The sequence below is a fragment of the Primulina tabacum genome, chromosome 4, assembly GCF_025594145.1.
Source record: "Primulina tabacum isolate GXHZ01 chromosome 4, ASM2559414v2, whole genome shotgun sequence".
Classification (NCBI taxonomy): domain Eukaryota; kingdom Viridiplantae; phylum Streptophyta; class Magnoliopsida; order Lamiales; family Gesneriaceae; genus Primulina; species Primulina tabacum.
This window is the reverse complement of record NC_134553.1, coordinates 12978063-13003000: the sequence shown is the minus strand read 5'-3', so window position 1 is coordinate 13003000 and position 24938 is coordinate 12978063. Positions and strand designations below refer to the sequence as shown.

Below are 24938 nucleotides of genomic sequence, written 5' to 3'. Positions count from 1 at the left end.
TTCTTCGTGTATGAGCCATATCAACGTCTTAGTCTCAATTTTCCACAGACGGCGCCAATGATGTAATCCTGATGAAATGGATGAGCAGGATCGGGTGCTCCACTGGATCAAATCAATAATTTTAGTATTTAGGAATTTGAGTGAAGATAATGGCTGCGATAACACCTGCAAACAATGAAAAGAACTCGTGAATGGGCCACTGGGGGGATGTCCGACGTAGCCACTCCGATGCTAAAATCAGCAGGTTTTCAGATGAACACAAGCAATATTTAAGAGAAAATATGTAAGTGCTTGAGAGTTCAAAGATTTCAGAATCTATAAATGACATTAATACCTGCTATTTATAGTAGAAAATGGGTAGGTACCTTGTTTACAATACCACCTACCAAATATGGCAAGTCGGCTGCCCATATTATAGCTTCTGATGACTTTTATAACACTCCAACTCCAAGTTGTTCTGACATATTAGACAGCCTGTATCAATTACACTCGAGTGTGGTGCAATTCTCGAGGTTGTCCGGGTGCTTTCATGAGAGCCAGGGTTATTGTCTACCCGAGAAAAGAAGAAAAGGCCCGGGCTAAGAGAAAGATGCACGACATATTAGCTATGTTTTGGACTATCCACTTAATATCTTGGGTCGATCCATGACCCGTATCCTCATGGAGGTATCAGTGGTGGTGGGATTTTTTTTCCCATTGATTATATGTATTTTTGTAACCCCTAAAAATGTTAGATGCTTAAAATTAAATTCTATAAGTATAATTATTAAGAACACATCTATATAATAATGATATTTTAATTATATGAAATGGATTTTACTATCCTACAACACATCTAAATTTAATGATAATTTAAATATATAAATAATAAATTAATAAATAGAATAATCACATGTAATAATAATTGGAGTGTCATAAATTAAAAATATGTATTAACAATCAAATTTTATAGAAAATAGGTGTCATTAACTTAGGCCAACACTTGACAATGTGTAGTGACTCACCTCAACTCACTGTGACTATTAAAATACTTCTTGTGATGCATTTTATCACAAAAATCTTCTAATCTGAAAAATTTACACAAGACTCCTTTCTTATCCAGAAACTATTGTGTGATGGAGGTGCAAGAAGATCATCATCCAAATCATACCTGAAAATCCGAAATCGTGAAGAAAAATTTCTGAAAATTTTTCAGAAAACTGATTCTGAACTAATTTTTTTTAGCGTATATCTCTCATCCATATTCAACGAATTTTCTTTCGGTTATAAAATAAAAAGTTTTCAAAATATTTTCTAGTTTAGATATATGTCGGCTGATCATCTTAACAATCGTCGAAAATAATATTTTTAGATGGCCAAAACAAGGTTGACAAACATTCTAGTTTTTCGAAATATGCTATTATTCAGTTTCAGATTTCGAAAAGCGTCGAACATAAATTTGTAGATCGTCCGAAAATACATGTAGAGCCCAAAATCAATACAGGTAAAACTCATGCATTTATTTAATTGTTAAAATATTTATTTAAAATTAAAATGATTTTTAGCGGTACAGGATTTATAATTTGCATTATTTTAAATTATTTATGCTTACGTGATGTACGTTAAAATGTCTTCTTGAGTTTTATATTTCAGGTGATTATTAGATGCGGGATCGAGGAAAAGAGACCGGCGACGATTTTGATGATTTTAAAATGAAGTATTTTACTTTAAGTTAGGATTGGGGCATTTTAAATGATTTATTAAGTTTTTAACATTTTAAAGCCTAAATTATTTATTAGGTGATTTTGAGATTTTAAAACTTTTAAAGTTTAGCAATTGTGTATTTTATTTTGTTAATTAGGAATTTTGTAAAAGTAGTGGGGATTAACTTTAAATTAACATTGTTAATTCTTAATTAAGCAATTTTATTACCCCACTAACTCACACACACGTTGCAATTTCTACACAAAAACGCACGCACACGCACACATTTACACACACCACACATGATAACACACACACACATTTTTTTGCCTCTTCATTTCATTTTTTTAAAGATAAACTTAGGGTTCTAAGAGCTTCAGCAGCCATCCCCTTTCACTTCAAATTTTTTCAGCAATTCACGTTGATTTTGTTGCAAGAAATCGAGCCACAAATCGTTCTAGATCAACCCTCGCATTCGTTTCGCTTCGGTATCATCGTTTCAAGTTTTTTTAAAGATCAAGACATGTATATTCTATTGTTTCTGCATCGATCTCGTCATATTATGTGTTGTGATGTTATTATGTGTAAAAATCCATGTATGTTATGAAAATGTTTGAGCAAAAACGTTTGAAATGATTTTTAGATCTAAAAACGTGTCTGCTGTAATTTCGATTACTGCAAAAATTTAGTAAATTTTCTGGAAAAGTTTCAACATATAAAATGTATTACTATTTGATATCTTCGATTTGACTGTAAATTCGTAATTTTTGGACAAGAAACGAGTGAGTTATGAGTTTGGAACATTGCCAAAGCATCCTAGGTTGAGTCTCGTTGCATCGGTTTGGGTCGTTTGGACGTGACTTTTAAAATTGCATCAAAATGTGTTATTTTGGTTGGTTGTGCACAGAGTTAGCACCGCAGCACTCACCAGGGAGCGCCGCAGCACCCGATCTGCGCAAGTCTAGCGCCACGGCGCTGCCATTGTGGCGCCGCAACGCTAGAACTGTGGCATTGCTAGCGCGCCTAGGCGCTTGTCCATGACTTTTTAAATCACTATTTTAGGTCCATGTTTTCCACGTTTGGGTAAATGTTCACACTTCATATAAAGATTGTTTTGGGATTCGATGTCTTGGTTTAGTACGATGATTAAACAAGGTCAAGTCCCGAATGATTTAGAACGTCATAAGTAAATTGTCATTTCGGGTGACGAGCATGACTATTACGTCTAAGTTATGAAAAATTACGTGCATGTAATCATGTTAGTATGTTCAGTAATGGCCCCAAGCGAGACCCAACGAATCCCTCAATTCCATGTAAGTATGTTCGACTTGCAAAAAAAATATTTTATGTTTTTGAGTTATGCTAAATGTCTTGTGACCAATTATGAACGGGTTTGGAAGTAGGTGAACGTGCTCCACCCCGGTAAAGCATGATCGGGTTTAGATCAGGATTGAAAAACGGTGAAGCATGACCAGGGACCAATCCATCCGATAAAGCATAACCGGGGATCTCATGTATACGGTATTGGATTTTTCTTGCCAGCCTAGTACTGTTTTTTAGTCTGATCAGACGCAATTGTGTATGAGTCATTTGCTTTGAAACATATCTCTACGCAAAATGATGATGTTTATGCATGTTCAAGTATGTATGATGCAAGTATGTTTATGAAAAGTTTTATCATGATGGCACGTCTAATTTTATGTTATTACGTTCAAGTTTAAGTATGTACGTTCTACTTTAAAGATGCATGTGATTTTATTATGTATTACTTGTTACTTCCAGTTTATATATCTTGAGTCTTTAGACTCACTAGACTTGATTGATGTAGGTGAGGACGAGTACGAGGTGACGAGGGGTGGGGACCAGTGAGCCGGCTCGGTCTGCGCAAGAGGCTAAACCCGAGGACCGCCTAGGATTTTAAGAACTTTATGCATGTTTTAAATACTCTGATTTTCAGGATATTGTTTATGATGTTTAAACTTTTACTTTTTTACAAAATTCGATTGTAATTGTTTTTATTCCAAATATTATTTTAGACGAACAGATTATTTTAAAGCAATTTGAAGGTTTATTATTTGTTTAAGAAAATTTTTATTTTTCCGCAAATTTCAAGTAGTTTAAAATACGGTATGTTACAATTGTTATCAAAGCGGTGTTCTTGTAAAGGGTTATGCCCACTGTCAGTTGCTAGAAGCTCACGAAACCACACCTCAAGTCTGTAAGTTTTAAAGTTTAAATTCTTCCATGTATTAAGCATCAAGACATGATTTCAGCATTTACATGTTTAGGTTCAAATTATGTGCATCTTATGATATTGATATTATATTCATGCATGTTGGGTTTACGTGTTGGATAAATGTTGGACAGTATGCCTCCTAGACATATGGTTTCCCATGGAGCAAGGGAGGAAGGTAGAGCAGCTCAGGATGGGGAAACGGGTCACTCCTCCTCGTGCACCGCTAGATATGCAGGCTCATATGCTTGCAGGAATGACTCAGTTCTTCGCACAGTTTGCGGAGAACAATGGTGCAGTGGATACAGGGGCGAGGCCCAGACGAGAAGGCAGTTTATGAGAGGTTTAGAAGAATGGACCCAAAGGAGTTCTCAGGGGACTACTGACCCGATGATAGCTGAGGGATGGAATTAAGTCCATCGAGGTAATTTTTGCATTCATGGAGCTGCAGGATGAAGATATGGTCAGATGTGCCATTTTTCTACTGACAAGAGACGCCAGATTGTGGTGGGAGAGAGCATCTGTGTCGGTGATCCTACGAACATTGATGTGGGATGGTTTCAAGGAGGTTTTCTACTTCAAGTACTTCACTGAGGAAGTACGCTCCCACCTGACCAGGGATTTCATGACACTGCGACAAGGAGACAACAGTGTGGCAGAGTTTGTCAGGAAGTTCGAGAGGGGGTGTCACTTTGTGTCCCTGATTGCAAATGATGCTCGGGAGAAGCTGAGGCATTTTATTGATGGGTTGCGACCTGATCTTGCGCCGTGATGTGAGAGTTGCTGGTCCTACTACATATGTTGTTGCTGTGTCTAGAGCCTTGGTGGCAGAACAAGACCAAAGGGACATCGAGAGTGATAAACAGGGCAAGAGGCCCTATCAGGCACCTCAGCAGCAGCAACAACAACGACCTCATTTTAAGAGGCCTTTCCAAGGACAGCAGGGGGAAAGAGGCCATTTCAGGGACCACCAAAAGGCAAGGGTCCTATCCCGCAGCAGAAGGCTCCTCAGAGGCCTGGAGAGCACCCGGTGTGCCCGAAGTGCAACCGCCAGCATCAGGGACAGTGTTTATGGGGATCGGGCAAATGCTTCAAATGCGGAGCCAGCGGTCATGTGCTGAAGGACTGGCCACAGTGGAGGCAGCCGACCCAGGGAGAGTGTTTCGCCATGCAAGGCAGAGGAGGTGAACCCAGATACGACCCTGCTGACAGGTAACTTATTTAATTCAGCACCGTACTATCTTTGCTATGCATGTTTCAAATTTTATTTAGGATTATTAGTGTGCTAGTTAGTATTTTTGGTGACTTGTGTATAGGTTTTCTACTATGCATGAGATTAAGATTAAAATTTTTGATATATAAGTTTTTTTGTTGTGCTAATGTCTCTCAGGAAATATTTTCATAAAGAAGGTAGCCACGAAGGCCTTGATAGACTACGGGGCCACTCACTCTTTTATTTCGGAGACATTCGCCAATCATCTGGACGTCAAGTCTATTGGACTCGACGTGAGCTATTCAGTGACAGTCCCATCAGGGGAAGAGCTATCAGCTACTAGCGTGGTCAGAGACATCAATCTTGAACTGCAGGACCACCTAGTGTATGCCGATCTGATTGCGTTGCCGATGCCAGAATTTGTTATCATCTTGGGGATGGACTGGCTAACAAAGAACAGAGTTCTGATCGACTTTCAGAAAAGGTCAGTGTTGGTAAGACCGTTGGGCATGGAGCAGTTTCTCTTTGAGCCAGATAGATAGTGGAGTTTCTCTCGCATGATATCTTGCATGCAGGCACGGGGACTTATTCATAAGGGGTGTCAGGCTTTCTTGGCCATCATTATTTCCGCACCTGACGCACCCACTCTGCCAATATCTGATGTACCAGTAGTCAGAGATTTTCCTGACATTTTTTCTGATGACGTCACAGGCCTTCCACTAGAGAGAGAGGTAGAGTTCGCCATTGACCTTGTGCCAGGCACCGTGCCAATCTCTAAGGCACCGTACCGTTTAGCTCCAGCTGAGATGTTAGAACTCAAACAACAAATTCAGGAGCTCCTAGACAAAGAATTCATCCACCCTAGTTTCTCACCATGGGGCACACCAGTGCTCTTTGTAAAGAAGAAATATGGGAGCATGAGGTTGTGTATCGACTATCGAGAACTGAACAAGGTAACGATCAAGAATAAATACCCACTACAAAGGATCGAGGACTTATTCGATCAGTTTCAGGGAGCTACAGTGTTCTCTAAGATAGATCTACGATCAGGGTATCATCAGCTGAAGGTAAAAGATGCAGATGTTCATAAGACAGCCTCCAGAACTAGATATGGGCATTACGAGTTCTTAGTGATGCCATTTGGACTGACGAATGCTCCGGCAAATTTTATGGACCTCATGAATCGAGTGTTTCAGCCCTACTTGGATCAGTTCTTCATAGTCTTCATTGACGACATTTTTATCTACTCGAAGAGCCATGAGGAGAACAGTCAGCATTTGGGTACAGTTTTGCAAGTCTTGCAGAGTCGCAAGTTGTTTGCAAAATTTAGTAAGTGTGAATTCTGGTTGGAGAAAGTAGCGTTTTTGGGTCATATAATATATAGCAGTGGTATTGAGGTGGATCCAGCTAAAGTAGCAGCAGTTAAGGAATGGGTTGAGTCGAATAATGCTTCAGAGATCCGCAGTTTTCTAGGCTTAACAGGCTACTACATGAAATTTATTCAAGGATTTCCTCGATTTCAGTGCCATTCACTTCATTGACTAAGAAAAATGCTAAGTTTGTGTGGAGCGATGATTGCCAGAAGAGCTTCGATACTTTGAAGCAAGCTCTTATCTCAGCGCCAGTGTTATCCATGTCAGTAGGGCAAGGCAATTTTGTGTTGTACACCGATGCTTCTAAGCTCGGGTTAGGCGCAGTATTGATGCAGCATGGTTGGGTTATAGCATATGCCTCCAGACAGTTGAAGTTGCACGAGAAGAACTACCTGACTCACGATCTCGAGTTAGCTGTCGTTGTCTTTGCGTTGAAGATATGGAGACATTATTTGTACGGCGAGAAATGTTAGATATTCTCTGATCACAAGAGTCTCAAGCATTTTTTCACGCAGAAAGAACTGAATATGAGGCAAAGATGGTGGTTGGAGTTAGTGAAAGACTACGATTGTGAAATTAACTACCATCCAGGGAAAGCTAATGTTGTGGCAGATGCCCTGAGCAGAAAAGTTGCAGTCGTAGCACAACTGTCAGTGCAGAGATCTCTTCAGTCAGATATTCAGAGGTTTGGGTTAGAGTTTTATCCCAAGGACAGGGCTCCTAAGCTATCTAATCTGACAGTTCAGTCTTCTTTGCTAGACCGAATCCATAGAGGTCAGCCTTCGGATGAGCAGTTACAGAAATGGAGACTAAAGGATGAAGCCAAGGGCATTGTACTCTACACAGTGTCTGATGGTATTGTGAAGTACATATAAAGGATGTGGGTGCCTAGTGTCGATTCGATCAGAGAGGATATTCTGTCAGAGGCACATGCATCTCCGTATTCCATCCATCCAGGAGGTATCAAGATGTACCAGGATTTGCAGATTTTGTATTGGTGGTCAGGTATGAAGCGAAACATCCGTCGGTTTGTGTCTGAATACCTCACTTGTCAGCAAGTGAAAGCAGAGCATCAGAGGCCAGCAGGAATGCTTAAGCCTCTCCCTATCCCCGAGTGGAAATGGGAGAACATCACCATGGATTTTGTTATTGGTTTTTCGAGGTCAATCAGAGGAATCCAATGCCATTTGGGTTATAGTGGATCGACTTACTAAGTCAGCGCATTTCTTACCGGTGAAGACGACTTTTTCCATGACTCGGTATGCAGAGCTCTATATTAGGGAGATAGTCCGATTGCATGGGATCCCAATTTCTATTGTGTCCAACAGGGACCCGAGGTTTACATCGTCTTTTTGGAAGAGTTTACATGCAGCTATGGGGACAAAGTTACTATTCAGTACATCATTTCACCCTCAGACAGATGGCCAGTCTGAGCGAGTGATTCAGATTTTGGAATACTTACTGCGAGCTTGTGTGATTGATTTCCATGGGAATTGGAAATCCGAAGCTACCTCTAGTGGAGTTTACCTACAACAACAGTTTTCAATTGTCTATGGGTATGGCTCCGTACGAGGCACTGTATGGGAGGAAGTGAAGATCGCCGCTTCATTGGGATGAAGTCGGTGAGAGATCAGAACTTGGTCCAGAGATTGTTCAGCGGACTGCAGATGTGGTAGTCAAGATTCGATACAGGATGAAGAGCGCCCAGAGTCGTCAAAAGAGTTATGCCGAGAAGAGGAGAAGAGATCTTGAGTTTGCTGTAAGTGATCACGTTTTTGTAAAGATAGCACCTATGAAAGGTGTTATGAGGTTTGGGAACAGAGGCAAGATCAGTCCGAGGTTTATTGGACCGTTCGAGATACTTGACAGAGTTGGGACTCTAGCTTATCGTGTAGCCCTACCGCCTAATATGGCCGGGGTACACAACGTGTTCCACGTCTCGATGCTGAGGAAGTATATAGCAAATCATTCGCATGTTTTGAGTTTTGAGCATTTGCAGTTGGCTCCAGATATGTCGTATGAGGAAAGACCTGTCAAAATCCTAGACAGACAAGTGCGGAGGCTTCGGAACAAAGTAACCAAGTTGGTCAAAGTTCGGTGCTGAATCAATCAGTGGAGGATGCCACTTGGGAGGCCGAGATAGATATGAAAAATCGGTACCCGAAACTGTTTGGAAAGACTTAATTTCGAGGACGAAATTTATTTAAGTGGGGGAGGAATTGTAGACCCCATAATCAGTACACGTAAAACCCATGCATTTATTTAATTTTAAAATTATTTATTTAAAATTAAAACGATATTTAGCGGTATATGATATATAATTTGCATTATTTTAAATTATTCATGCTTATATGATGAACGTTAAAATGTCTTCTTGAGTTTCATGTTTCGGGCGATTATTCGATATGAGATCGAGGAAAAGAGACCGACGATGATTTTGATGATTTTAAAATGCGGTATTTTACTTTAAGTTAGGATTGGAGCATTTTAAATGATTTTTTAAGTTTTTAGCATTTTAAAGCCTAAATTATTTAGTAGGTGATTTTGAGATTTTAAAACTTTTAAAGTTTAGCAATTGTGTATTTTATTCTGTTAATTAGGAATTTTGTAAGATTAGTGGAGATTAACTTTTTAATTAACATTTTTAATTCTTAATTAAGAAATTTTATAACCCCACTGACGCACACACACGTTGCAATTTCTAAACAAAAACGCACGCGCGCACACACATTTACACACACCACACATGATAACACACACACACAAATTTCTTTGCCTCTTCATTTCATTTTTTTAAGAAAAACTTAGGGTTCTAAGAGTTTCAGCAGCTCATCCCCTTTCTCTTCAAATTTTTCCAGCAATTCACGTTGATTTTGTTGCAAGAAATCGAGCCACAAATCATTCTGGATCAACCCTCGCATTCGTTCCGCTTCGGTATCGTCATTTCAAGTTTTTTTAAAGATCAAGGCATGTATATTCTATTGTTTCTGCATCGATCTCGTCATATTATGTGTTGTGATGTTTATTATGCGTAAAAATCCATGTATGTTGTGAAAACGTTTGAAATGATTTTTAAATCCAAATTTTTAGATCTAAAAACGTGTCTGTTGTCGTTTCGATAACTGCAAAAATTTGGTCAATTTTCTGGAAAAGTTTTCAACATATAAAACGTATTATTATTTGATATCTTCGATTTGATAGTAAATTTGTAATTTTTTTGACAAGAAACGAGTGAGTTATGATCGTTTTTGTGGGACTGCTCAAACTGCGATTTTCTGAAAATGTGCGCTTGACGCGTTCTTGAAGTTTATTTGTTGCAGGCTTCGTTGGGGACCATTTGGTGATCGCTGCTGCATTTAGGTATATTGAGTATGAGGTTGGGATGATTTTGGTGCTTCGTTTTGTGTCAATAGGCACTTGGTTGCACTAGAAGTCGTAGGAAACGTGTTGGTGTCAAAATGTCGTGTTCACGGGTTGTGTTGCGTTGTTTGTTGTGTCTCGTTGTTTTGGGCGTTGTGTGAGTTTGAAACATTTCCAAAGCGTCCTAGGTTGAGTCTCGTTGCATCGGTTCGGGTCGTTTGGACGTGACTTTTAAAATTGCATCAAAATGTGTTCTTTTGTTTGGTTGTGCGCAGAGTTAGCGCCCCAGTGCTCCTTAGGGAGCGCCGCAGTGCCCGATCTGCGCAAGTCTAGCGCCGCGGCGCTGCCATTGTGACTGCCGCAGCTCTAGACCTGCGGCATTGCTAGTGTCGTGGCTAGGGATGTAAATGAACCAAATCGTTTGTGAGCTATTCGAAGCTCGATTCGATAAAAGCTCGTTTGAGCTCGTTTAATGAGGCTCGTTAAGATAAACAAACCAAACTCAAGCTTTACAGTATTCGGCTCGTTAGCTTCGTGAACATGTTCGTTGGTAAGTTCATTAGTAATCTTTTAGATGAAAAAATAATAGTTTTGATATTTGATTTATTGATTTTGCATATTATTTATGAGATGTATAGAAAAATCTATTAAATTTATTTATTATAATAAATTTACAAATTTTAATAAGAATAATATATTTTTCTTTAAATATATAATTTACTTTTTAATTAATTTAATGAAAATTTAAATATATAATTCATATTTATTAAGCTTGTTTAGGCTAAATAAAGGCTTGAATAAGCTCGTGAGCCATGCATATATTCATTAAATAAAGCTCGAGCTCGGCTCGATTATAAACGAACCAAGCTCAAACATTCAAGAGTTCGGCTCGGCTCGACTCGATTACATCCCTAGTCGTGGCGCTAGTGTCTAGCGCCTAGGCGCTAGGCAGTGCCGCAGCGCAGCGCTGTCCAGCGCCTAGGCGCTTGTCCATGACTTTTTAAATCACTATTTTAGGTCCATGTCTTCCATGTTCGGGGAAATGTTAACACTTCATATAGAGATTTTTTGGGGGTTCGATGTCATGGTTTAGTAAGATGATTAAACGAGGTCAAGTCCCGAGTGATTTAGAACATCATAAGTAAATTGTCATTTCGGGTGACGAGCATGACTACTACGTCTAAGTTATGAAAAATTAAGTGCATGTAATCATGTTAGTATGTGCAGCAGTAGCCACAAGCGAGACCTAATGAATCCCTCAACGCTATTTAAGTATGTTCGACGTGCAAAAGAAATTTTTTTTTTCTGGTATGCTAAATGTCTTATGACCAATTATGAACGGGTTTGGAAGTCGGTGAACGTGGCCGAGGACCTCTCCACCCCGGTAAATCATGATCGGATTTAGATCAAGATTGGAAAGCGGTAAAGCATGACCATGGACCAATCCACCCGGTAAAGCATAACCGAGGATCTCATGTAAACGGTAGCGAATTTTTCTTGCCAGCCTAGTACTGTTTTTTAGTCTGATCAGGCGCAATTATGTATGAGTCATTTGCTTTGAAACATATCTCTACGCAAAATGATGAAGTTTATGTATGTTCAAGTATGTATGATGCAAGTATGTTTATGAAAAGTTTTATCATGATGGCACGTCTAAGTTTATGTTATTACGTTCAAGTTTAAGTATGTACGTTCTACTTTAAAAATGAATGTGGTTTTATTATGTATTACTTGTTACTTCCAGTTTATACATCTTGAGTCTTTAGACTCACTAGACTTGATTGATGCAGGTGAGGACGAGTATGAGGATACGAGGTGTGAGGCCCGGGGCCGAAGAGGGCGGGGGGTGATCGCCGGTGCCATGAGGTTGCACGGACAATGAGCGGCTCCTGGCAGGCTTCTAGGTGGAGGGAACATGAATGAACCGATCCCACACCGAAACGAGAGGGATTCCGAGACTGTTCAATGTAATGGACTGTACAGTTGAAGAGGGCTTAAAAGATATGATTTGTACTACTCATATCACGAAGGTGCATCTTCTTTTCGGTAGCTCATCACATAAGAACTCCAAAGTTAAGCGTGCTTGACTTGGGGCAATTTTGGGATGGGTGACCTCCTGGGAAGTTTCCCAGGGTGCGTGTGAGTGAGGACATAAGCACGCTGGAAAGACTCGTCTTGATACAGTGAGGACAGTCGTCGAATCTGGGGCGTTACAGTTGGTATCAGAGCCGACCTCTCTTAGTACACGGTGTGGTTCAGGGACGAATCAAGCGGAAGCTGGTGGGCATGTGAGGCCCGGGGCCGAAGAGGGCGGGGGTTGATCGCCGGTGCCATGAGGTTGCACGGACAATGAGTGGCTCCTGGCAGGCTTCTAGGTGGAGGGAACATGAATGAACCGATCCCACATCGGAATAAGAGGGATTCCGAGACTGTTCAATGTAATGGACTGTATACAGTTGAAGAGGGCTTAAAAGATTTGATTTGTACTACTCATATCAAGAAGGTGCATCTTCTTTTCGGGTAGCTCATCACATAAGAACTCCAAAGTTAAGCGTGCTTGACTTGGGGCAATTTTAGGATGGGTGACCTCCTGGGAAGTTTCCCAGGATGCGTGTGAGTGGAGGACATAAGCACGCTGGAAAGACTCGTCTTTGATACAATGAGGACAGTCGTCGAATATGGGGCGTTACACGAGGGGTGGGGACCAGTGAGCTAGCTCGATCTGCGCAGGAGGCTAAACCCGAGGACCGCCTATGATTTTAAGAACTTTGTGCATGTTTTAAATACTCTGATTTTCATGATATTGTTTACGATGTTTAAACATTTACCTTTTTGCAAACTTCGATTGTAATTGTTTTTATTCCAAATATTTTTTTAGACGAACATATTATTTTAACGCAATTTAAAGGTTTATTACTTTTTTAAGAAAATTTTTTATTTTTCCGCAAATTTCAAGTAGTTTAAAATACGGTACGTTACAATGCATCTTTCTGGAAATTTCAGCCGTGCGTGGTCATCGGAACAACCAAACATGACTTCGTTCAGAAGCCGATTTTTATATTTTGAAAATCTTACGACATGATTCAGACCATCTGGTGAAGCATTATATTTTTATAGACATGTATTTGATTTAATATGAATTTATAAATTTTTAACAAAAAATATCATAAAGTTTTAAAAAAAATATCTGATACAAGTTTTATACAAAAAGTAATTTCAAAATGTTCCAACATCTATTTCTGATCTTACCCAGTTTAAAGTTACTTAAATTATGTTTACAAGAATTTATATTGGCTTGAGCTCATCAACTGGGTGAATAGTAAGTTATGAAGGTGAAGTTTCTACTGTCTACCTGTTTTTCCTTCAGTTATAACCTTTTGGCATACAACCTGGAATTCGGAGTAACTTTATAAACTACCATCACATTTGTATTATGCTATGCATTTATCATTTTATTGATCATTTTGTTATGCATATTAATTTGAATTTTTGGAATTATTGGTCTTGTTTAGTTACAGATCGATTATTGGTTGAATGAATAACTCGATCTTGGACCATGGTCTATGTACCAGATTGCTAATCCACTAGATAATGCTACTTCAACCCAAAAAAGTGAGTTCATCTTGGATTATAAACGATAAATCGTACGACTCCTACTTCAGTAAGTGAGAAAAGTGATACACTGAATGTTGGTGGGAGTCTCCTCTTTAGAACACTGATACACTTCATCCTTGAACAATCACTATATCTCATTTGAAAAGATATTTTCGTAACAATACGTTACTCCTGATACACGTCATCTCATATTAACTTACTATACTGATATTACCAGTTTGACTTGTTATAAATATTTAAGCTAGGTTTATTCTTTCACTAAATCCCCAAAAACTTAACCTCTATTTTATTTTTATTTATTTTAAATTCTAGACACAAGATTTCCGGATTAAAAACAGAAAGAGAATTATGGAAATTGAAATTTTGGATTATCAAGACCGTGAAATTATATTTGTCTTTCATTCGAGATTGTAGTGATAGTATTTGTTATCTTTTTTAAAGTCGATGATTGTACATGTTTCCGCTACTGTATACGTTTCTACTACTGTAAGTATATATGATGATGAAATTACAATTTAGAGTAGGTCTCTTGTGATACGGTCTCACGAATCTTTATCTGTGAGATGGGTCAATCCTACCGATATTCACAATAAAAAGTAATATTCTTAGCATAAAAAGTAATATTTTTTCATAGATGACCCAAATAAGATATATGTCTCACAAAATACGACCCGTGAGACCGTCTCACACAAGTTTTTGCCTACAATTCGGGACACACAATTTCTTCCTTCATAGACGGCAGATAAGGTTTTCGGGTGGAAGGACTTCTTCTATATATATATATATATATATATAGGCAAAAACTTCTGTGAGACTGACTCACGGGTCGTATTTTGTGAGACAAATCTCTTATTTGGGTCATCCATGAAAAATATTACTTTTTATGCTAAGAGTATTATTTTTTATTGTAAATATCGGTAAGATTGACTTGTCTCACAGATAAAGATTCGTGAGACTGTCTCACAAGAGACCTACTCATATAAATATATATATATAATATAACATATATAAATATGTCACTTCAATTGTGAATTTACTTAAACATATGACTTTATTATGTTGTCAATTTAGTTTGACACCCATATTAAGCATGAATTTATTGCAATTTTAGTATATGTGTATATATATAGCAGTTGTTGCTCACACCCGGAACCGATAAAAGAGGTCTTGTCAAGAAGTTATGTTTTCCAGAGAGTTTCTTCTCCTCTGTATGAACTTCTGCCACAAGGAGTAGCCGCCTATGAAAAAGAGAAATGGGCCAAGCACAGAAAACTGATCAATCGTGCCTTTCACCTCGAAAAATTAAAGGTAGAACTTAAAGTTTCTACTTATCAATGCTTTGATCAAACTTCATCTTTTCGTAAAACTTTTCTCTTTTCTTGGTGTAGAATATGCTCCCCTCATTTTACTCAAGTAGTTGTGACATGATGAGAAAACGGGATGAGATTGTCTCGAGCAAAGGATCATGTGAATTGGATGTGTGGCCTTATCTTCAGACATTGACAGGCGATGCAATTTCGCGTACTACATTCGGCAGTAACTATGAAGAAGGAAGAAAGCTATTTGAGCTTCAAAAAGAACAAGCCGGACATTTCTCAATGCGGCTCAGCTTCTTCGCATTCCCGGATGGAGGTAAGATTATTTTACTTGATTTTCTTCATTGTTGAGTGTAGCATCGAGTATCTCTATACTAGATTATTGTTTCATCACATGTTCGAATGATGTATGCAGATATTTGCCACCAAAGACGAACAGAAAGATGAAAGAAATTGTGAAAGAAGTAGAATCGTCGATAATATGAATCATTGATAAGAGAATGAAAGTGATCAAATATGGGAAGGTAATGCAGATGATTTGTTGAGTATATTGTTGGAACCTAATTTTCAGGAGATTCAACAAAATGGGAAAGATTCTGGGATGAGTTTGCAGGAGGTGATTGAAGAATGTAGGCTTTTCTACATCTTTGGGCAAGAAACAACCTCGTCCTTGCTTGTGTGAACGATTTAAATTCCTTGTATATATCTCTCTTTTATTTATTTGTTTGTGTCGGTTTTATTTACGTTACTAAGGCTACATTTATTGCCCTCCTCATCACATTTAATTGTAAGCAATTACACGGTATATTGAATATTTTAAATTGCTTATTAGTGGCTGGGCATTTGAACTTCCTTGCATGCATCTCTCTTTTTGTTTCATTCTCTTCTTGGTAACTTGAGTTTATATTTGATAGTAATTCCTTCTTTTCTACTGGGAGCCAATAAGTAACAATTTTTTTTATCATTTTCTTATATAATGTTCTCTTGGTGGACGTTGATCAATATGTGCCTTTTAAGTTTTGCTTGTATGTCCGTAGGATTACATTTTTAATCTCGGTATATAGCTTATTTGTGAAGCCAAGTAAAATTTTGCACTTGGTTTTCTTGAATTCGGATTTGGATATTGATATTCATATGCATATCAAAAACTCAATTAAATTGTTGACAGTGGGTGTTATGTTGCACCAGAAGTTTTACACAGTCATATACCGTTATATATAAACGTTCCTTCACATATTTAACACATTTATGCTACTTTACTTCTTTGAATTGATTAAGACACGCCTGACCATTTAAACATTGCTACCTATAAATTGCAACAAGTGGGCACCAATTACAGCGTCACATTCGAAACATTGCAAACATCCTGCCTATTCTGACATGGATAAACCCAACACCCTCACACAGAACCCAGAAACTCAGATTGCTACACCCCACGTTGACATGATTAAAGGTCCTAAGGAAAATCAACCGGATGTCGTCATCGATGCTCCCGTTCTTCGACAAGGCTATGAAACCCGAACAAATACAGGTTCCATAATAATCAAGAAGTCGACACTCATTGGCAATCAGGTATGCAATTTATATATTATTCCGACCAAGCATCGTAATATCGTCACATATATCAAAATAGAACCGTCTTCACAATTTTTTTTTTTTTGCTTCACTAAACCGAAATCAACATCAGCTTCATATATATTTGGAATACCCCTACGTTAGCCTTTATGTGAGTTACCCGTTGCTTTCTATATATTTGTATGGAAGTATAATTTACGCTCTTATGTTCTCGAATGTGATCTCCCAATTTATAACCTTGTTGCACTAGAAGTTTTACACAGGTCATAAGGTAGAGAAACCGATCTATGGAGCGTATGCGTTGTATCTTATATTTATCCGTTGTGGTAGCCGCCCCTTTTGGGTTCAAACCAGGTATGGTATTTATCCCTTTGATGTATATAAGAGTAATTATTACACATAAAATTAATTTAAACTCATTTTGATTCTTTTGAAGTGTTTTCTTATAGTACCAAACAATTATCTGTGTTTGTCATGCATAGGATTTTACGATTTGGCAAATTGACAGCCACGTCAATGCAATCCTCATTATGTTCACTATTAGCTTAGTACAAGGCTTTGTACGGTAAATCACAATTATAAGAAATAAATATTGTGTCGTGGGTAACAAATATAACTTTTGACATAAAGATTAAGAAACATTCGAATTAAAAGATAAATCTTTCACTATCATTCAGTTTTGTTGGGTTAAGCGTGCAAGAGTGAGGGTAGTAATGGGATGAGTAAAATCCTGGGAATTTTCGTGAGTTAAGCTGCTGACATTGTGTCGCTTATTTTAAATTTCATTAAAGATATATATATATATATATATATATATATATTTTGAAAAAAGCTGTAAATTTCATTCCAAAAATAAAATTTCATTTTTCTTCAATTATTATAAAATTCATTAATACCTTAAAACGAACAAAAAAAGACATGTATTTATTAATATTATTTAACGAAAATAAGGAAATATATGTAAATTCACACAATTTTATAAGAGTTTTCAAAATTATTAGTCGTGTATTATTTACATTATTAATGGATGTTAATTTATTCAAGTTAAAAATTAAAATTGCATAAAAACTAATCATTGTTTTTCACTCTGAAAATTGATCAGTTGTCCCATTTGAAGGATATATCCATGAGACCAGATCACAGAAAACCAATTCAAAAATTGGAGAACTATAAAATTTTGAACAAGGGTGTATTTATACTTAATTTTCATTCGATTTATTTTAAATGCATTAATTAATGTAAAAAAAAATCAAATAAAGGGAAAAAAATAAATAAAGATAGAGTTCACAAATAAAAAAAAAGAGAAGTCAAACAAAAAAAATTATTTTTAAAATAAGGATATAATGAGTAAAATCCTCGGAATTTTCGTGAGTTAAGCTGCTGACATTGTGTCGCTTATTTTAAATTTCATTAAAGATATATATATATTTTTTGAAAAAAGCCGTAAATTTCATTCCACAAATAAAATTTCATTTTTCTTCAATTATTATAAAATTCATTAATACCTGAAAACGAACAAAAAAAGACATGTATTTATTAATATTATTTAACGAAAATAAGAAAATATATATAAATTCACACAATTTTATAAGAGTTTTTAAACTTATTAGTCGTGTATTATTTACATTATTAATGGATGTTAATTTATTCAAGTTAAAAATTAAAATTGCATAAAAACTAATCATTGTTTTTCACTCTGAAAATTGATCAATTGTCCCATTTGAAGGATATATCCATGAGACCAGCTCACAGAAAACCAATTCAAAAATTGGAGAACTATAAAATTTTGAACAAGGGTGTATGTATACTTAATTTTTATTCGATTTATTTTAAATGCATTAATTAATGTAAAAAAAATCAAATAAAGAGAAAAAAATAAATAAAGATAAAGTTCACAAATAAAAAAAAAGAGAAGTCAAACAAAAAGAATTATTTTTAAAATAAGGATATAATTCATTCTGTGAAAATATATTGTAAATTTTATTATTCTTTTATTCATTTAAATTCTATTAAAGATATATTTTTTAAAACAAATAAAGTATAAATTTCATTTCAAAAAATGGTGGCTAAATTTCATTTTTCAATTTTATTTACAATTAATTAATAGTTGGGAAAAAATAAACAATAGAACATGTATTTATTATTATTACTATTATTATTTTAAATTTTATTAAAGATATAATTATTTTTTAAAAAAATGATGTGTAAATTTCATTTCAAAAAATGAAGATTTAGTTTAAATTTCATTCTAAAAATTGGTGGCTAAATTTTATTTTTCTTTAATTTATTTTAAAATATATTAAATAATAGATGGAAAAAAACAAACAAACGAAAGAAAAATATATTAATTATTATTATTTACGTTATTCATATATGTTAATTTATTTAAGTTAAAAATAAAATTGATACAGAAACTCATATGAGATTGTTTCACGAGTGAATTTTGTGAAACATGTCTCATATCCGACTTGAATCATGAAAAAATTTATTTTTCACTCCGGAAATGACCGGGTCAGCCCCTCTCAGGACTATATAACAATAAAACTGTTTCACATAAAACCTACTAAAAATTGGAGAACTATAAAAATTTGAACAATAGTGTAAACTTCATTTTTATTCGATATAATTTTTAAAAAAATTGATGTGTAAATTTCATTCCAAAAAACGAAGGCTTAATTTAAATTTCATTCTAAAAACTGGTGGTTAAATTTTATTTTTTTTCAATTTATTTTAAAATATATTAAATAATAGATGGAAAAAACAAACAAGCTAAGAGAACTATATTAATTATTATTATTTACGTTATTCATATATGTTAATTTATTTAAGTTAAAAATAAAATTGACACAGAAACTCCTATGAGATTGTTTCATTCACTCCGAAAATGACTGGGTCAGCCCCTCTCAAGACTATATAACAATGAAACGGTTTCACATAAAATTTACTAAAAATTGGAGAACTATAAAATTTTAAATAATAGTGTAAACTTCATTTTTATTCGATATATTTTAAAATTCATTAATTAATAAAAAAATAGAAATCAAACAAAAATGCAAATTTCATTATTCTTTTATTTAATTAAAATTTCATTAAAGATATATTTTTTTAAAAAAAATAGAATGTAAATTTCATTACAAAAAATATAACTAAATTATATTTTCTTCAATTTATTTTATAATACATTAATCGATGATAACAAACAAACAAAAAACATGTATATTTTAACAAACCCCAATTTTTAGTAGGTTTTAAATTCTACGTATTAATAGATGAAAAGCAAACAGTATGTTTTAAATTCTATAGATTTCTCATTATGTTATCAATCCTCGTTTATCCTTTTTTATGTACTTGTTTGACTTTTTATTTAACTATTTTTTATATTTTTTATCTTATTTGTATGAATTATACATATCATGTAATATAATTAGTTATACAAAAAAATAGGTTTTATTGTCTTAAAAAAACTTGTTTTAATTATTATCACATGTGTGTTGCACGTGCATCTTCCTAGTGTATATATATATATATATATATATATATATATATATATCGAGTTACGATCCTAAACGAATTGTTTTCCCTTCCACGACAACAGGGCATAGAGATAATGAAGCGTGTTATGCTTTCTTCTCTCCACCGCAACACCGGCCATCGGGCAACAATCATTCTTCGTTTTTTGCTTCTCGGGTTTACTACTCCTGGCTAGCTTCGTTTGGAGTCTCTGGTTCCTTCTCTCCACAGCGGTAGCGACCCAAGGGCAGCAAAGAAGGTTGGCTTGCTCTACTCTGGACTCCCATCTTCTTGCGATTCCCTCCTTTCAACCCTTGTGCGCGGCGCTCCCCCTTGCTGGCGTGGGAAAGCTCCTACTGCGTTAGTTATTTTCCTCTTGTTTTTGTTCTTTTTCCCCAATTTTCTTCATTACCGGGGGCGCCGCTCTTGTTAGGGCCTCCCGATTTCTTGAGGTCCTTTGTTTTTGTTGGGCTGATTTTCTTATGCTGTTTTTGTTTCGTTTTCTTCCCTTCCTCTTAACATTCTCGCGTTTGCTCCTGCCTTGCTCTTGTTTGGGGTTTGTGATTTCTAGAGATGGCTTGCTTATGTTGCCAGTGAGTTCTCTGAGTCTACCAACATTATATTTTTTCTGTATTTTTCAAGTTCTTGTCCTGCCTGTATACCTTTGTTGTAAATTTGGCTTCGATTGTTTGTCCATTTGTAGTTTTTTATCTTTACATATTCACGTTAATGGTTCCAGCTGGATGTCATCAATATGAAGTGGGAGCTTGTTGATCCGGATGGTTTGGTTAAGCAACTGAAAGTCTTGAGGTCGATCAATGTGGATGGTGTTATGGTGGATTGTTGGTGGGGTGTCTTCGAAGCTCATGCACCCCAAGAATATAACTGGAAAGGCTACAAGAGGTTGTTTCAATTTGTGCAAGCTCTGAAAATGAAGTTACAAGTTAGTTCTTCTATTCCTGACTACTTCACATTTAGCCAGTAGATGTTTTTTTGTGGTATTCTTACCTTTGTGTGTCTCTATCTGATGTTGATGTCAGTCTTCATAGATTGTACAATTAGCTTGGTCGATTTTATACCTGTTGGATGTGCGAGCAAAGTCCAACAAAATAGGCTTGTTCAATGTGTTGTCGGCGTCCTTCTTCTTCCAGTTCCTCGGGCTCACCTCTGCTGCATGCCTTTCCACCTTCTTGCCATTGGTAATCTTCTACTCTTTTACTTTACTTCCCTTTTTCCCTCTGTACAACTTAAAACATTGGTTTTGTTCTTGTTCTAAGTGTCCTCCTTTTACAGCTGCTTCGTGTTTTGGTTTTTAGCTTCCTTATTCTGTTTCTGTCTAGGATAATAAGCCAAAGAATCCTCTGTTAATTGATGGATGCCAAAGGAGCAGATTGTTTTCATTTTCCGCAATAGGTTTTGGTCCAAATCATGTGTGGTTTTTAATGTATATGAGCCTGGACTAGCTAATGAAATTTCCTCAATTTCATTTTGTTGCTCATCTTGTCTGATCTATCAAACTATCTTTTTATGCTATTTAGGCACGGAAAGCTTCTCCCTAATGTGGACATATCAATGTTGGAACCTTTGAAGTGAGAATTTTGTTGATGGCAAGATGTTTTCTTGATTATGCAGGTAAACCTTACTTTTGAGGAGCCTGAATCTGGTGTGACAATTGTCAAGCTCACACACATCGATATACATGTGGAAGATAGGTTTTTCCTGAATGTTGTACGTGGATTTGGAGGAGGAACTATGGTTATCACATAGTTATTTTAGGTAAACGGCATGTGAAGTTCACCTGTGCGCTGGTGCCTGATGGAAAAGGCAAGAGATGAGTCGTGGACTTATGAAAGTGAGATGAACTGACGAGTTATATATTAGAATCTAGATGCATGAACAAGGTATGCCAAATGGCGTCTAATTTATATTTTAATACTGATACTTTGAACAGTTATTCATTATTATACAAATAAATAAGTATGGCTTGTACATTATATTTCTTCTTGGATTCACAATCCTTTCATCCGAGGCATGCCTAACCCATACCTCGAATTTTTTAAAGGGCGCAGGATACGATCTTCATGGTTGTGGTGCCCACTTAACTGGATGGCAATGCCTTGGCCTGCTCTTAGGCCCAAAAATTGTGCCTTTGGCCTAGGCATGCGTTTGTGCTTTCAATAGTGGTGGGTAATCAGTTGAAAAATAGAAGTATTCCAGCGTTGTACTTAGTTTAGATGCGGTCCTTCTGATTAGTATCAATTTTTTTTAAAAAATATTAAATTATTGTGACACGGGAACTGGTTTTATTTATTCAAGTTCTTTCGATTTTAGTGGGCACTTCGAGTTTGTTCCTTTTTATATATATGGAATTATCTGTGCTACTTCGATTTTGTTCCTTTTTATATACATGGAAGTTTATAAAATTACTCATTTATTTGCTATTTTCAGGATTTATGTTCACAAATGACACGCTGCTGATAATGAATAAAAATGATGAAGACTTGGACTTGGCACTTGCTTTAGGTTCTGCAAATCACCGGGCCCAAACAGAGTCGAACAATGTGTCCGGTGCAGGTGTAAATGCAAAATTAAAGGTGGACATGGCATTTGCAGCATCTGATCCCCTAGCAGATTTAATTTGGTCGCCACACACAGGTTTGAGTCGTAAATGTGCCGATTCCAAGTTAGCTGATAAAAAACCGTTTCTCCTGTGGAATGTGAGACCTAGCAGTAAGGTTTCTTCTCCATCTCAGAGTATCCGGTCTGTGGGGGCGGGAGATAAAGTAGCTAATGATGATGGAATGTTGACGTTATCATCACCGATGCCAAATTTGGAGACCAAACTCGGAGAAAGTAAGTCACTTTTGTTCTTTTTCAGTTAAACATGATGAGGGGTTGGTATTTGGTAATCAGTCGCATCAGTTACCTACTAAATAGAATTTTCAAAAATCGAACAAGCCAAGTGTATTTATAAAATAACCAAGTGGGCTGATCTTTCACAAAAAACCAAACTACCTGGTTCGGGATAGCTAAAAGTTTCGAACTAACCAAACTGAAACATATATACCAAAAAAATCCCCCCTAAGTTTGATTTAGAGAAAAAAATAACTGAAACTAGGATGAACTAATCAATATAATGAAAGATTAGAAACCGATTTAATGAGTAACAGAAACCGGACTAATTCTGTTCGATTGGTTAGTTTGGTTAAAGATAAATTTTTCTCAGCTCTACATTGTACGTGTTTTACTTAATTTTGTTCTATGATCCTACTATGAAGTCGATTCAATAATGTCTCTACTGTCAATGAAAATGTTTTTGATTAGATGCTTATGAACCGTCATTTAGCAGAAACCGATGATGTAGTAGAGGAGAGAGCTCGCAATCCAAGTTTTATTCAGATGGAGGATTCTTACAAGAAAAATAAATATGTGGAAGAGGATGTCACATATAATGCTAGAGGCAACATTATTACAGAATTAGAAGTTGCATCTTGTTCCAAACCTAATGCAACAAATTTATCCGAAAATAGCAATGTACAATCCCCGATGGAGCCACATGATAAAGAAACATTAGCTAGCGGAGAGTCAAAGCAGATTAAGGCTGACATACTTTGTTCTAAGTTGGAGGCCTCAGCTGAAAATGAGTTGTGTAATCCCATTGTGAAAGAAGCTCATATTTTAGGAGAAATGAGACTTCCATCTCCACCGAACAACGAGGTTTGTTTGTATCAAAAAAAAGGCAAGGAGAAAGCATTATCCGAACGAGATATTCATCGAAGATTGGATAATGGTGATGGTGATGACAGCAATGAGAGAGTGGAAAGTTGTAACAGTGTTGGGTTTTTATCAACGGGTATAAAGAGACTGACCTGTGATCAAAATTCTATTCATAGTAACAAAAGGATGAAAATACAAGGAAGTCATGGTTCAACGTCCAATATAAAACCTCATAGCTCTTTTATGAACTGGATATCGAACATGGGGAAAGGTTTCTCAGATTCCTGTAATGAAGAGTCTTCTGCTGTAGGTCTAACCTTCTCTTGCTTGAATGATGTTAAAGCCAAGGACGATCAAGAAACTTTTGCGTGTATATACACACACACACACACACGAAAGTAAGTCTGATCCGAAATACGTATATTCTGTTTTCGAATTTATAATAATATATTTATGGAGTGGATCATTCATTATATTTTAAGATAAAAGAATACATTATATTGAATTTACAACATGTTATTAAACTTCTTCTATTTGAGTCCCAATTTAATCTTTTCTCCAACTCTTTTCATTTTTATAAACTCTTTTTTTTTAATATTTTTCATTTTGTTAAACAAAGTGTCATTTTATATGAATTACGATGTGGTTATGTTACTTACAAAATATTTGTGATACCTCTATTTTGTTGTCAGTTTTGGAAAAAATTAAAGATGCTCCGCAAATTAAAGATGCTCCGCAAATTAAAGATGTAGTAATAGTACTTTAAATATGAAATTAAAACTTTTAACCTTTACATTTATTGTACGCAAACGTGTACAATTTTAGTGCATGTAATCTTCACAATAGATTTTGTTTGTAATTTTCTTACCCATACATACTTGTATGCTTTATTACTTAATGCTTTAACATACTTGTTATGTTATAAATTTTCGATATCCATCGTTTGCTAACTACAAATTCAGTATATAACCCAAGTTCAATAGAAAACAATATTTATCATACATGTGTTGGCTATGAACAAATCAATATAACTATCTATTTCAGAAATATGTGAAAGAACTAAATGGAAGCGTTTACTCCAGTCTAATGTAGGACATCTTACGAAAAATGCCGAACATGAAATCAAAACTATTGCTCCTACTGAACTATGCAACATGCATTGAGACAACCCTAAATATCAACGAACTCCATAAAAACAACCATGTACATTAAAAGAATAATATTAAACTATTTATCTTATGTTATCGAAAATGCTTAGTCGTTATACATGTTCGCAAACGTATTATAAACTTTAGATTAATACGAGCTCCAAACAATTTTTATTCATATACTTTAATTTCTTT

At 35.9% G+C, this 24938-nt stretch overlaps 1 protein-coding gene and 1 long non-coding RNA gene across 2 annotated transcripts; one reads left to right on the top strand and one right to left on the bottom strand.

Annotated features, from left to right (window-relative positions):
• Positions 1-14518: 14518 nt before the first annotated feature.
• LOC142541557 (uncharacterized) lies at positions 14519-15988 on the bottom strand. Its single transcript, XR_012819392.1, has 2 exons — positions 15354-15988; positions 14519-14801 (listed from the first exon to the last, which is right to left on the bottom strand). It is a non-coding gene; the product is annotated as an uncharacterized LOC142541557 (long non-coding RNA).
• Positions 15989-19944: 3956 nt separating this feature from the next.
• Positions 19945-23997, top strand: LOC142541842 (uncharacterized). Its single transcript, XM_075648296.1, has 5 exons — positions 19945-20471; positions 20618-20821; positions 20919-21779; positions 22327-22731; positions 23225-23997. Exons 3-5 carry the CDS (start codon positions 21767-21769, stop codon positions 23995-23997), a joined length of 1191 nt encoding a protein of 396 aa, XP_075504411.1. The 5' UTR covers positions 19945-20471; positions 20618-20821; positions 20919-21766.
• The last annotated feature ends 941 nt before the right edge of the window (positions 23998-24938 follow it).